The 13765-nt window shown below is 36.0% G+C and overlaps 1 protein-coding gene across 1 annotated transcript in view; it reads left to right on the forward strand.

The window, feature by feature from the left end:
- tcerg1b (transcription elongation regulator 1b (CA150)) overlaps nucleotides 1-13706 on the forward strand; it is a 31841-nt gene extending 18135 nt beyond the window's left edge. The window contains 14 exon segments of the mRNA XM_073824365.1: nucleotides 1504-1704; nucleotides 1827-1927; nucleotides 2057-2145; nucleotides 2224-2544; nucleotides 3567-3702; nucleotides 6108-6197; nucleotides 6281-6399; nucleotides 8498-8648; nucleotides 8783-8947; nucleotides 10263-10445; nucleotides 10534-10713; nucleotides 12732-12815; nucleotides 12904-13004; nucleotides 13100-13706. Of these exon segments, the coding sequence (XP_073680466.1) occupies nucleotides 1504-1704; nucleotides 1827-1927; nucleotides 2057-2145; nucleotides 2224-2544; nucleotides 3567-3702; nucleotides 6108-6197; nucleotides 6281-6399; nucleotides 8498-8648; nucleotides 8783-8947; nucleotides 10263-10445; nucleotides 10534-10713; nucleotides 12732-12815; nucleotides 12904-13004; nucleotides 13100-13301 (2123 nt within the window). The 3' untranslated portion in view covers nucleotides 13302-13706.
- Nucleotides 13707-13765: the final 59 nt, after the last annotated feature.

Below are 13765 nucleotides of genomic sequence, written 5' to 3' on the forward strand. Positions count from 1 at the left end.
TACCTGTACAATGTACCTAGTTTTTAACATGTCATGCTGTACGGATAGACTGGAACGCTGCCTGTTAACTGTTAGATCCGCAACAAAAACACATCACACAAATCCTTTCAATTTGCGGTTCGGGTCTTTTCATCCACTGGTCATATGTGACCCTGGACCACAAAACCAGTCTTAAGTCGCTGGGGTATATTTGTAGCAATAGCCAAAAATACATTGCATGGGTCAAAATTTTTGATTTTTCTTTTGTGCCAAAAATCATTAAGAAATTAAAGTTCATGTTCCATGAAGATTTTTTGTAAAATTCCTTCTGTAAACATATCAAAATGTAATTTTTGATTTGTAATATGCATTAAGAACCTAATTTGGACAACTTTAAAGGTGATTTTCTCAGTCTTTTTGATTTTTTTGCATCCTCAGATTTCTGATTTCAAATAGATGTATCTCAGCCAAATATTGTCCTATCCTAACAAACCACGCATCAATAGAAAGCTTATTTATTGAGCTTTCATATGATGTATAAATCTCAGTTTTGTCAAATTTACCCTTATGACTGGTTTTGTGGTCCAGGGTCACATATGTGTGTGGAGAAACGTGTTTTCACAGCGTTCAATAGCCAATCACAGACATATCTGTTTATGGCGGGCCGGCATATCTGTTGATGTCATTATCGCAGTGGCCAATCGGTGGCGGCTATGTTTCAATCCACTCACCACCCAAAGTGCCGGTTTCAGTTCACACCTCTGCGAACTCTCTCATTAAAACAAAGAAAGTTTAGACATGATGTAAATAAGAGATTAATTGTACAGTGTAAAGGTTATTTTATTACTTTTTATTAACTTTGTGAGATTGCGATAAACTACAGTAATGTATGAGTGACCGCTTTCCAGTGATTGTAATGTGAGCGCCTATTGCGCACTTTCTAGACTATAATCCATTCAGAATTTGAATACATTAACTCACGGATTCACGCTCTGATAACCCAATATCGCCATTGCCATCGTGTTGCATATACTACATCAGTTACATCAACTAAGTGAAGGTAAAGCAGGTGCTTGCTCAGCAAAATATGTCTGTACAGCCGCACTGCACGGACACGCGCCCGTGAGTAAACAGATAGCATTATTTTTTCTTTCACCATGCAGCAAACGTAAAAAAGGGGGAAAAAATAATTAAATTAATTAAACCATTTAACTAATATTAATAATCGGTTAACATTCTTATTGTCAGTTAATGATTAAACGGTCAATAGGAGCATCCCTACCTTTAATGTTGTCCAAATTAAGTTTTTAGCAATGCATATTACTTACAAAAAATTACATTTGAATGTTTACGGTAGGAAATGTACTTAATATCCTAATGATTTTTGGCATAAATGAAAAATTATTGTGACCCCTACAATTTATTTTTGACTATTGCTACTAATATACCTGTGTCGATTTTGTGGCCCAGGGTCACATATATAATTTTTTTTTTTTTGGTGGCTGAATGCAATTATTTTTAAAGGTATGCTACCAGGAATGGCCCCTCCTCTAGTACCCATGATGCATCCCCAGCTAGCTATCACTGCAGCTCCTGCGTCTCTTACGGGGGCTCTTCCACTTCCTGAATGGACTGAGTACAAGACGATGGATGGGAAGATTTACTATTATAACAATCGTACTCTGGAGTCCACCTGGGAAAAACCTGCTGAGCTAAAAGAAAGAGGTAAGTGAGGCCTGAGGTCTGTTTTTTGTTGTTACCTGCATTGACCATTAACATTGGGCAGTTCAACATTTCATGGCACAGCGAGTTAATGTTTTATACACAAACATTTTATTTTATTACAGACAAGGACAGTGACAGGGCTAAAGATGGCCATAACGATGATTCGGTTTTTAAGGATATAGACATGGAAGTCAAACTTGACAGCTTTGGCGATTCTAAAGAGGTAAGTGTAAAGTTTGCAGGTGATTTAGATACTTAACTGAAAAAATGAATCACTAATTTTTAAAAGCTCTAGTTGAAAGGAAACTTGGAGTATTTAGAGAATAATATTGATGATGTTTTGATGTTGTAGTTGCCCAGGGAAGAAGAGATGACAGAGGAGCAAAAAGCAGCACAGAAGGCAAAACCTGTAGCCACAAACCCAATTCCTGGTACTCCCTGGTAAGCCTTTCTCCTTTTTAGTCTCTTCAGTGGTTGAAGTCTGTGCGTTTGTTCGTTTGTGCATATTTGTATTTTTAGGTGTGTAGTCTGGACTGGAGACGACCGTGTGTTTTACTACAACCCCACCACACGACTATCCATGTGGGACCGACCTGAGGAGCTGGTGGGTCGTGCTGATGTGGACAAATACATTCAAGAACCCCACCACAAAAGGGGGCTAGATGACAAGAAAATAGGTGAAACCCTCTGTGAAACCTTTCAGATTGTTTGTGAACTTAGATTCTTAGATTAAAAAACCAACACACCTGTATTTCTCACTGCAGGTTTCATCAAAGAGGAGATTGAGACAGCCATAGAGGACACACTGGACGATGAGCCTTCAAAGGCTAAGAAGAGGAAGTAAGTACCAACGGCCCTCAGCAGGAACCATAAGGGGCCCAACACTCACCCCTGCAGAACACCTAGTTTTTGTATTAAACGGAAGAAACTAGAAGCAACATGAAAACTTTGTTTCTTGTCATATGAAGAGAAAAGGAAATAGGGCTGTTTCCGTTCAAGCCCTGAGCTAAGACATGTTGATTGGACCATTTTATGTCACGCTTAAAGAAATCTTCGGCGGCATTTCCTTTTTTCCTTTTTTGTGCACCCAATGCTGATTTGTCTTAGCTGTGGTAATCTTTAGTTTGGGTCTGTGACAAGTGGTGACTCCATAACGTTTACCAAATCAAATCAGTCACTGTTTCCCATCAGTGCCCTTCACGCCTGCCTCCCCCTGACCCCAAACAGTGGTCCTGTTGCACTGGGGACTATTTTTCAGGGAACGCTTCTAAGCTCTGGCGATGCCAACGTGGGCCTCCAAGGTAACCCACCTTGTTTGACCTCTCTTTAGCCTCCATTAGGCAAACCCCAGTGAACCAATCAAAACGTCAGCCCTTCAGTGATGTGTATTGATGTATAAAAAAAGGTTTGGGATTTATTAAAAAAAAAAAAAAAAAAAACTAAACTCAACATCTAATTGCAAAACGCTAAATAACCCGTTGATGCTTAGACTTTGAATACACTTTCTTAAATTAAAATACATCCGTGTTAGTAGGGCTGTCAAAATTAAAATGACGCATTCTATAAAATAAATATGGTTTAATTATTGTATGCAGTTTGACTACAATATTTGTTTTGAGCAATTTCTAGAAGTAGATTGTCTTTCCTTAAAAGAAACTAAATACATTGACGAGTTAACTACAAAAAAATCATAGCTCTAGTAAATAGATTTTAGTATGATAGAGACATCAATTCTCTCAACGATGTCAGGGGAAAATCTGTTTTCAGAGAACTTAGAAGCTTATAAAAGCATAGGAGTAAGAGAAAGTGTTATAAAGTTTTAAGAAGTTGTTCCTTACACTCCCTACTCTTCTCCCTGACAGGAAGGACGATATGAAGGAGGTTGACGCGGAGAAAGACGCGGCCATGGAGGCCGAGCTGAAGGCCGCTCGCGATCGGGCTCTGGTGCCCCTGGAGGCCCGCATGAACCAGTTCAGGGACATGCTGCTGGAGAGAGGGGTAAAACACTTCAATCCAACGCAATACTCTAACCAGCTCTGTAATGTTAGACACATAAATCTGAATGGAAGCCCACCAAGGTACAATCTTAAGTTCATTCTTGTTATTATCATTCTTTAATATGATGAAATATAGAGTCTTAAATTTCTCTCTGCTCTGTCACTCCGCTTATTTACCTGTCCTTTCTGAATTGCTCTGTGAGGTTGTGTTAGATGATTTGTGCTTGACTGTAGGGATGGGTGGTATGACCAAAATCTTATATCATGATTTATATATCACGGCAGCTGTGTAAATCACAATAATTAGTTGCAAGTCATTTACGCTGGAAATAATTGGGGCCACGTGCATATATAACCATTGGTCTGAAGTCACCTTATATTTGCTTATTAATAGTTTCCTGCATTAGTCCACAAATTTAGCCTAGTATAAACAGTTTATGTATCTGAGTCAATTTGGACATTTAAGTGCGGCAGAAAAGCTGCTCCTTTTGCTTAGTTTTTGCTTAATAAAGTGGATGAAACATTGCTTAATCAACAGCCTATAGGCTAATCTTCAGAATTTTAGCAAGTAAACATTACTTTTACAACAGTTAGGATTCAGTGTATTGCATTTCTCATTCATAATGAAGGATGATTATTCATAATGAACAAGTCTGGACAGTATACAGCATTATGGATTTAAAAAAAATTATATTTACTGAGGCATAATTAAAGCTGTGAAATATGAACATCTGTGAGCAAACATCAGTTGAGAATTATATTAATGTGCAAAACTGATTGCATCCTAAACAACCAACAGTTACAATGTCAAAACTAATTTTCTCTCATTATCATCAACACAGCTGTATATACTAGAAGCACTGCGCTGTATGTGGTTAAACATTTTCTGTTTATGTAGGTGTTATTATATCTGCTTGCACAAATACTTGCATTAGAGGGAAATTATTGGATCTAAAAGTTTGTTTTGAGTTATAGAGAAATGTTTTATTAATTTAAATTTAAACCCTAAGAAAATAGGGTAGACAATTAATTGATAATGTAGAGTCATACTATACAGCTTTTCACCAAGTAAATAACTTTGTTGGCATGAAGTATCAAAATGAATTGAAACTTCTGGCAACAATTTTATAGTATTATAAATTAATTAATTTAATTTATGCAGTTTTTAAAATCAAATTTAATTTAATTAAAATGTTAAGACCTCCACAAATAAAATTGAATAACATATGAGTGGGGTAGATCAGTGTCTTTAGTAACATTAAACTGTAAAATGTAACATTAAAATTAAAACACAAAAAAAATCCCACGGTGCGCCACTAAGCACTAAAAAAAATAAAAATAAAGATAGAAAGTTTTGTCATTTTGTAGCACACCATTTTGGCTTGATCAGACACATGCACTTAACATTTTCTGAAAATCTGAAATGTACACATAAATACATTTTACTGTTTAGAGTTTTATAATGCATTCTTCTTATTGATCCACCAGTTCACATTTACAGCTCTGCGTGTTTGCAGGGTAAAAACATGGGTTGACAGGCTTATTGAAAATCCGCATTCATTCTCTGCCAGCAGGTGGCACTTTTGGGATGGCAGAAATATAGCTGTTCCCCAGTAACAGCAGTACACAAAGGAAAACATGCAGTGCTTGTATTCAATGAAATAATAGCTTTTTGAAGTTTAATAATCACATTATGCCATATCGCAATTCTGGTCTATTTGTTCCCAAATTTAAGACCACTTGAAATCATAATTAAGATATTCTTGTACAATTTAAGACTTTTTAAGGACCCGTGGAAACCCTGATAAATTATAGATCAAGTCTGAGGTGTGATATGTAAGTAGCACCAACATATACCAGGACGAGCAGTCGTTATACAGCATTGCTATTGACACCAAATCAAGTACTCCAGAGAAAAATACTTATTAAATAATATGTAATAGTCATACCGCCCAGTCCTACCTGACAGTAGTGTTGGTTCCCTCTCTTGTCACTGTTCATACTAGAATCTCTATCTGTATAAAACTCTTTGGTCCTAAATTGTTGCATGAAATAAAAAATAATTTCTATTACCACAGAAGAATGTACTGTTGCATTGTAATGGTCAAGTATTTTGTGCTTTTATTTAATCACCAAAATGTATGTGGGAGCTATGCATATTTTTTTATGTCAGTGTATATCAGTGTTTTACAATAGTAATAATTGTAGGTGATTGTAATTTGACTGATAGAGATTTCAGCTGTGTATCATTGTAATGTTTATAAAGTATGTTGTGGGTTTAATGCAAGTTAAGATATTCAGATCACTCCTATATGATGTTTGTTGATTAACTTGAAGTGTTGTTTTACCATTTTTCAAATAATCTGTTCATTGGTAAGTCATATTTTATCCACTTCATACCTGCAGGTTTCAGCTTTTTCCACTTGGGACAAAGAGCTGCACAAGATTGTGTTTGACCCTCGATATTTGCTTCTCAACCCTAAAGAGAGGAAACAGGTAAAGAGTGCTTGGCATTTAGTGGTTTGCTGAGTGAGCAGATGTAGGCAGCTTTGTGATTTTTATCTCCATTTACTGCGCAGGTGTTCGATCAGTATGTGAAGACTCGTGCTGAAGAGGAGAGGAAGGAAAAGAAGAATAAACTCATGCAGGCTAAAGATGACTTCAGGAAGATGATGGAAGATGCCAAACTTCACATTAGGTGCGTTGAATGTTTCATTTAGGCCTACTCAGGGCTCATAATTGCGACCGTTTTGGTCGCATATGCTCCCAAAATTTAATCTGCGCGACCTCAAATTATATTTGGGAGCATTTGTGCGAGGGCGAGAAACTGTTGGTGCGACTTGTTTTCATTTCTTTGCAAAACATTCTGTAGCCTAACTATTGCACAGACTGCTGTGAGCCGATACAGTGACAACCTCGCCGTTCTCTCCAACATTATATAACCATCTTTACATTCTTACCTTTAATGCAGATTTTATATATTAGCCGTCAATCACTCCCTGACACTGTGCTCCGCTGAAACTCATAACAGGCCTTTTTTTTTCTCTCTCTCAACCAACCTCTGTTTTAGATTTGCACAAACTGCATTGCAATTAGGGGTGTGTGTTTATGATGATTTTTGATGGTGGGCAATTAAAAGGTCTCCACAATCTGCTTTTGAAGAAATATCCTATATTTAGTGCTACAGCATACATTCTGTCAGATACAATTCTGGTGCCTCAATATACTGTACAAAATGGCATAGATTGACATCAAATGATAACTCGGCAGCAGAGTTTCACTCATGCAGGGGCGTAATTTCCCCTGGGGACACACTTTTCAAAATCCCGTTTGTGTCCCTCCACTTTCAAATTTTTTTGTTAAATCAATGTCTTGTATTGTAGAATGCTTGCTCAGCACTGCCGAGAGTTTCGGACGATCGTTAAAACGAAACCGAAAATGAAACGCGCACGTGCATTCAAAAGCCATTTTAATACCCCACGTTTAGAGAGCGACTCCCCAATTTCTCCCTCTATTTGCACTTTAAGTATTTAGAGCGTAGCCTGCTTTGATTATGGCTGCATTTTAATATGACTAAGAAAGAACAGTGTCATTTATTTCTTGTTATTTATACTGTAGATTGTTTAAAATGCAGTGGTTGCTTTTAATTTAAATGGCTCATGTTCATGTACTCATATTTCCATTCATTCTTGTCCCTTGCGTAAAATATATGTAAAGGCTTTCAGAATCAGCCCATTTGCTTGTAAAACATCGGCAATCAAAATGGCCGTGTAGAATCAAGATCAGTGCATTACTAAAAAGAAATTCTGGGACGAGTGCTGGCTGTTCTCGATTGGCAGTTGTGGTGCTGCTTAATATTCATTGGGTGCTCCTAATTTTGTTTTGGTGCTCCTAACCAGTGCTGCCAAGTAAAAAAGTTAATTTCGAGCCCTGCTACTTGACATTTTGGATGTTCAGCTTTGAGAAAAAGGACCTGACTTTTACTTCCAGAGGAAAAATGTACAGATAATTTACTCACCCCCTTGTCATCCAAGATGTTCATGTCTTTCTCTCTTTAGTTGTAAAGAAATAGTTTTTTGATTTAAAACATTTCAGGATTTCTCTTCATATAGTGGTGCCCTCGAGTTTGAACTTCCAAAATGCAGTTTAAATGCAGCTTCAAAGGGCTCTAAACGATTTCAGCCAAGGAAGATTTTTAATTAGTAAACAATTGACAATTTATATACTTAACTTCCATGCTCATGTTGTCTAGCTCTGCTTAAACTCTGTGTATTCCAGTTTATGACAGTTGGGGTATGTTGAAAAACTCCCGTCTCATTTTCTCCTCCAATTTTAAAATTGTCCTACATCGCTGCAGAATTACTGACCCAGTGAACATGCAAAGATGATCAAACGCCCTTTACAAAAAAAGTAAAACGGCAATGTAGGACGATTTTGAAGTTGGAGAAGAAAATGGGATGGGAGTTTTTTGATATACCCTAACTGTATTGAACCAGAATACGCAGTTCACGCAGAGCTAGACAAGAATAGCATTTGAGGTTAAAAAGTATATAAATTGTCAGTTGTTTTAGAAAATAACCAGTCATTTCACTAAATAAGACCCTTCTTCCTCAGCTGGGATAGTTTACAGCCCTTTGAAGCTGCATTGAAACTGCATTTTGGACATTCAAACTTGCAGGCACCATAGAAGTCCACTATAATGGAGAGAAATCCTGAAATGTTTTCCTCAAAAAACATAATTTGTAAACAGATTACATTAGTTGCCACTTACATCATGTTTTCCTTTCACCTGTTAGGACCACGTTCAGTGAGTTTGCAGCAAAACACTCAAAGGATCCTCGTTTCAAGGCCATTGAGAAGATGAAGGACAGAGAGGCCATGTTCATAGAGTTCATGACAGCCTTGAGAAAGAAGGACAAAGAAGACTCCAAAAACAAAGTAGAAAAGGTCTGTCACCGGCCTCCACCACAACCACCCTGAAATGAAATGTCCACTTGAATCGACAGTCAAGTCACAATCACAGTTGAACTCTATTCTGTCAAGCCATGACAAATTAAATCAAGTTGTGTTTCTGGCTGCAGGTCAAGCAGGACTTCTTCGATTTACTGTCAGACCACCATGTGGACGTCTCTCAGCGCTGGAGCAAAGTAAAGGACAAGCTGGAGACGGACCAGCGCTACAAAGCCGTGGAGAGCTCAGCTGCTAGAGAAGAGCTGTACAAACAGTATGTGGAGAAGCAGGCCAAGGTTAGAACACTCTTGTTGCTTGTGATTCATCAGGATGAAACACCAAGACCACTTGGACATATACTAGAAGAATGTTTAATATACAGTGAGGTCAATAAGTATTTGATCACCCTGTGATTTTGCAAGTTCTCTTACTTAGAAATCATGGAGGGGTCTACAATTTTCAACATAGGTGCATTTCCACTGTGAGAGACAGAATCTGAAAATAAAAATCCGGAAATCACATTGTATGAATTTTTTTTTTTTTTTTTAACAATTTATTTGTGAATTGCTGTGTCAAATAAGTATTTGATCACATGAGTAAAAAAAATAATATTTGGTACAAAAGCCTTTGTTAACCATTACAGAGGTCAAACGGTTCCTGTAGTTCTTCACCAGGTTTGCACACACTGCAGGAGGGATTTTGGCCCCCTCCTCCATACAGATCTTCTCTAGATCTGTCAGGTTTCGGGGCTGTTGCTGAGCAACCTTCAGCTCCCTCCAAAGATTTTCTATTGGATTTAGGTCTGGAGACTGGCTAGGCCACTCCAGAACCTTGATATGCGTCTTACGGAGCCACTCCTTGGTTTTCCTGGCTGTGTGCTTTGGGTTATTGTCATGTTGGAAGACCCAGCTACGACCCATCTTTAATGCTCTGACTGAGGGAAGGAGGTTTGTGCCCAATATGTCACAATACATGGCCCCGTTCATCCTCTCCTTAATACAGTGCAGTCGTCCTGTCCCCTGTGCAGAAAAACACCCCCAGAGCATGATGCTTCCAGCCCCATGCTTCACTGTAGGTATGGTATTATTGGGATGATACAATTGCTCCAACAGTTGTTCTTTTTTCACCAAGCTGCTTGGCAATTGCCCCGTAGCCCTTTCCAGCTTTGTGAAGGTCTACAAATTTTGTCTCTTGTGTCTTTCGACAGCTCTTTGGTTTTGCCCATGTTGCTACTTAGACTTTGGCTGATTGTGGGGTGCACAGGTGTCTTTATGACAGCTAACGACCTCAAACTGGTGCTATTAATTTAGAATCATGAGTGTAGCTGGACTAGTTAAAAGCAAAATAACAGGTCTTTGAGGGTCAGAAATCTGGCTGATAAGCAAGTGATCAAGTACTTCTTTGACACAATAATTCACAAATAAATTGTTAAAAAAAATCATACAATGTGATTTCCGGATTTTTATTTTTAGATTCTGTCTCTCACAGTGGAAATGCACCTATGCCGAAAATTGTAGACCCCTCCATGATTTCTAAGTAAGAGAACTTGCAAAATGACAGGGTGATCAAATACTTATTGACCTCACTGTAAGTGTCTTTGTGTTGGTGTAGCACGTTGATGCAGACAAGGAGAAAGAGCTGGAACGGCAGGCTCGTATCGAGGCCAGTCTGAGGGAGAGAGAGCGGGAGGTGCAGAGAGCTCGATCTGAACAAACCAAAGAGATCGACAGAGAGAGAGAGCAGCATAAACGAGAGGAGGCTGTCCAGCACTTTAGAGCGCTCATGTCAGATATGGTCAGTGACAATTTCTGTATTTGTCGTTGTTCATTGTATTAATTCTATGTACACTTAGTCATTATTTTTTGTTGTTATTCATATAAAGGTAAGGTCGACAGATGCTACCTGGTCAGAAACAAGGCGCTCTCTGCGTAAAGACCACCGGTGGGAGTCTGCTTCTCTGCTGGAGCGACACGAGAAGGAGAAATTGTTTGAGGAACATGTGGAGGCTCTTACCAAGAGGAAGAAGGAACATTTCAGGCAGCTGTTGGATGAGACCTCCATGGTGAGATGGGTTTAAGATCACACAACAGCGACAACAACAACAATAAAAAAAAATTATGTTATTATTATTGTTATTATAGTATATATCAGGGTTCCTCAAATCTTACCCTGGAGGTCCAATGCGCTGAAGAGTTTAGCTCCAACCCTGATGAAACTCGCCTACCTGGGATTCTCTAATGATCCTGAAGACCTTGATTAGCATTCTCAGGTGCGTTTGATTAGGGTTAGAGCTAAACTCTGCAGTGCACTGGACCTCCAGGGTAAGATTTGAGGATCCCTGGTATATATAATATTATATAGCAATATTACATATGTGTTATTATTGTCAAAATGTTGTTAACAACAACAATCATTAAAAAAATAAATAATAATTATATTTATTATTATTTATTATTTATTATGTAATATAATAACCACAATTTTAAGGATTTACATATAACAAACTATGTAATTTATATAATAATTTAACAACCACAATAATTACATACATAAATACTATTATAATATATAAATTAATAATAATAATAATATTACAACTTTATAATATAAAAATAAAGCAAATATGTAATATTATTGCTATAAAGTGTATTTTTAATTACTACTATTATTTGTATTATTATTATTTTCATTATATAATTAATATAACAACCGCAATGCAAACTATTACATAATATGAACAAAAATCATTATTTAATATAACATTATACATATAACAAATTATTATGTAATTTATAGAATAAAAAAAAGAAATTATATAATAAATAATAATAATTTATTTTGTATCATTATGTAATTTATATAACAACCACAAAAATATTATATAATAATGTTATATGCATAATGTTATAATATATAAAATGATAATTTGTTCATATTATTATTAATTATTGTAACTTTAAACAATAAATTAACAACAAATATGTAATATTGCTATATATTAAAATAATAATAATTATAGTTTATATAACAACCACAATAATAACTATATTCATGTAACAAATTATCTTGTTATAGTAATTAATCATTTATTCATATTATGTATTTTAAATAAAAATGTAACACGACAGTAATCACAATTAATGTTATTAGAATATATTCAGTAATAATAATAATAATAATAATAATAATAATAACTCTCATAATTGACAACAAATATGTAATATTATTGCTATGGAATGTCTAAATGATGTTGCAATAATTATTATCATCATCATATTAGATTTTATGTATGCTATTATAATATATGCAATTTATATAATTAACAACCACAATAATTAAATATTATAATATATTTAATAATTATTATTATTATAATTATTGCTGTTGTTGTTATTATAAGATTTATTATTTTTATCATCATTATTATGATGTTATTTATATAATAAAAAACAGCAATAATAATAACTATTACATAATAATAATTTATCATATGTATGTTATAATATCACAAAACTATCATTTATTCATATTAATGTATGTGTGTGTGTGTGTGTGTGTGTGTGTTATATGTTATATATTAATTAATGTTACTATATCGTATTAAATAATAATAATAATAATTATTATTATTATTATTATTGTCATTTTTTTTGTTTTGTGACTATTGTTCTTTTTTATTATTGGCACTATATATTGTTATTGTTATTGAGTATTAATAATATTAAAATGTTCACTACATGTAAATGTATGAAATTGCTTTGGTGAGGGTCTGTTAAATTAATAAAATAATTATTAAATGAATGATTGAATGAATAAATGAATGAACAAGCAAAGTAAAAAGCTTTCCACTGAGTTCTGTCAGAACTTTTCTTTAAAAAAGGGCTTATATTACTGGCCAGTAAACTGGCCACTTTTGAGCTTTTATAAACTACCCGTCATAAAAATCCTTTTTGTCCATTGTGAAATTTTGAGAAAAAAAAAAAAAAAAAGTTAAATATCAGATACATTATGTAAAACTTAAGATGTGTGTATCTGGGTTGTCCATGTGTTCACTCCACTTATGTAACTATTTAATCATAGATCACACTAACCACCACATGGAAGGAGGTGAAGAAGATCATCAAAGATGACCCACGCTGCATCAAGTTCTCCAGCAGTGATAGAGTGAGTTCAATTGTTTAGTTTACAAATTACCTTTTTTTTGCATTTGCATCAATATCAATGACTTCTGTCTTTCCTTTATCTCATCTAGAAAAAACAACGGGAATTTGAGGATTACATAAAGGACAAATACATCACAGCCAAAGCTGACTTCAGAACTCTCCTGAAAGAAACCAAATTCATCACGTATAGGTACATGCAATCCTTACATTGTCAGAAATTCCCATGTATGAGGGAACATTTTTTACTTCTTAAATTTTCTAACACGTATCTTGCATGTCCTGTAGATCACGGAAGTTAATCCAGGAGTCAGATCAGCACCTGAAGGATGTTGAGAAAGTACTTCAAAATGATAAGCGTTACCTGGTCCTAGACTGCGTCCCAGAAGAACGCCGCAAACTAATCATGTTCTACATTGAGGACCTAGACCGCCGGGGACCTCCACCTCCCCCAACCGCCTCAGAACCCAGCCGCCGCTCCACGAAGTGAAGCCCTGGTGGACCTTAAAGGACTGCGCATGAGCCGGCCCTGCACTCGTCATAGCACAGTGTTATTTTTTGAAACGTCGGTGTTATCTACTCAAACTGTGCAAGATGATGCCCTGTGTGCGCCCACTAGTTGTAGGCTAGCACAAGGCAAATTGTTAATGTCAATCTATGAACTTCAGTCATGAGGTTACTTGCACTTGGTACTACAGCCTCTCGTGAGAGTCTTGTGGATGATCAATTGTAGCAGGCTGTTAATACAACAAGCCAATGCAGACAGCGTGAGAAATGAGTCGTGTACCTTGTAGTACATGTGAAATGTTTCAAAGTGGTTTGATTTGGACTTGTTGCTATATTTCTGTATGTGTTGACTGGAAATAAATGCAACCGTTTTGTTTTGGGTTTTTTAGCAATTGTGTGGTGATCTTGTTTTCAAAGGCTATGAAATCAAAGAATACGTGATAATGT

This window comes from Garra rufa, chromosome 19 (assembly GCF_049309525.1).
Source record: "Garra rufa chromosome 19, GarRuf1.0, whole genome shotgun sequence".
NCBI lineage: Eukaryota > Metazoa > Chordata > Actinopteri > Cypriniformes > Cyprinidae > Garra > Garra rufa.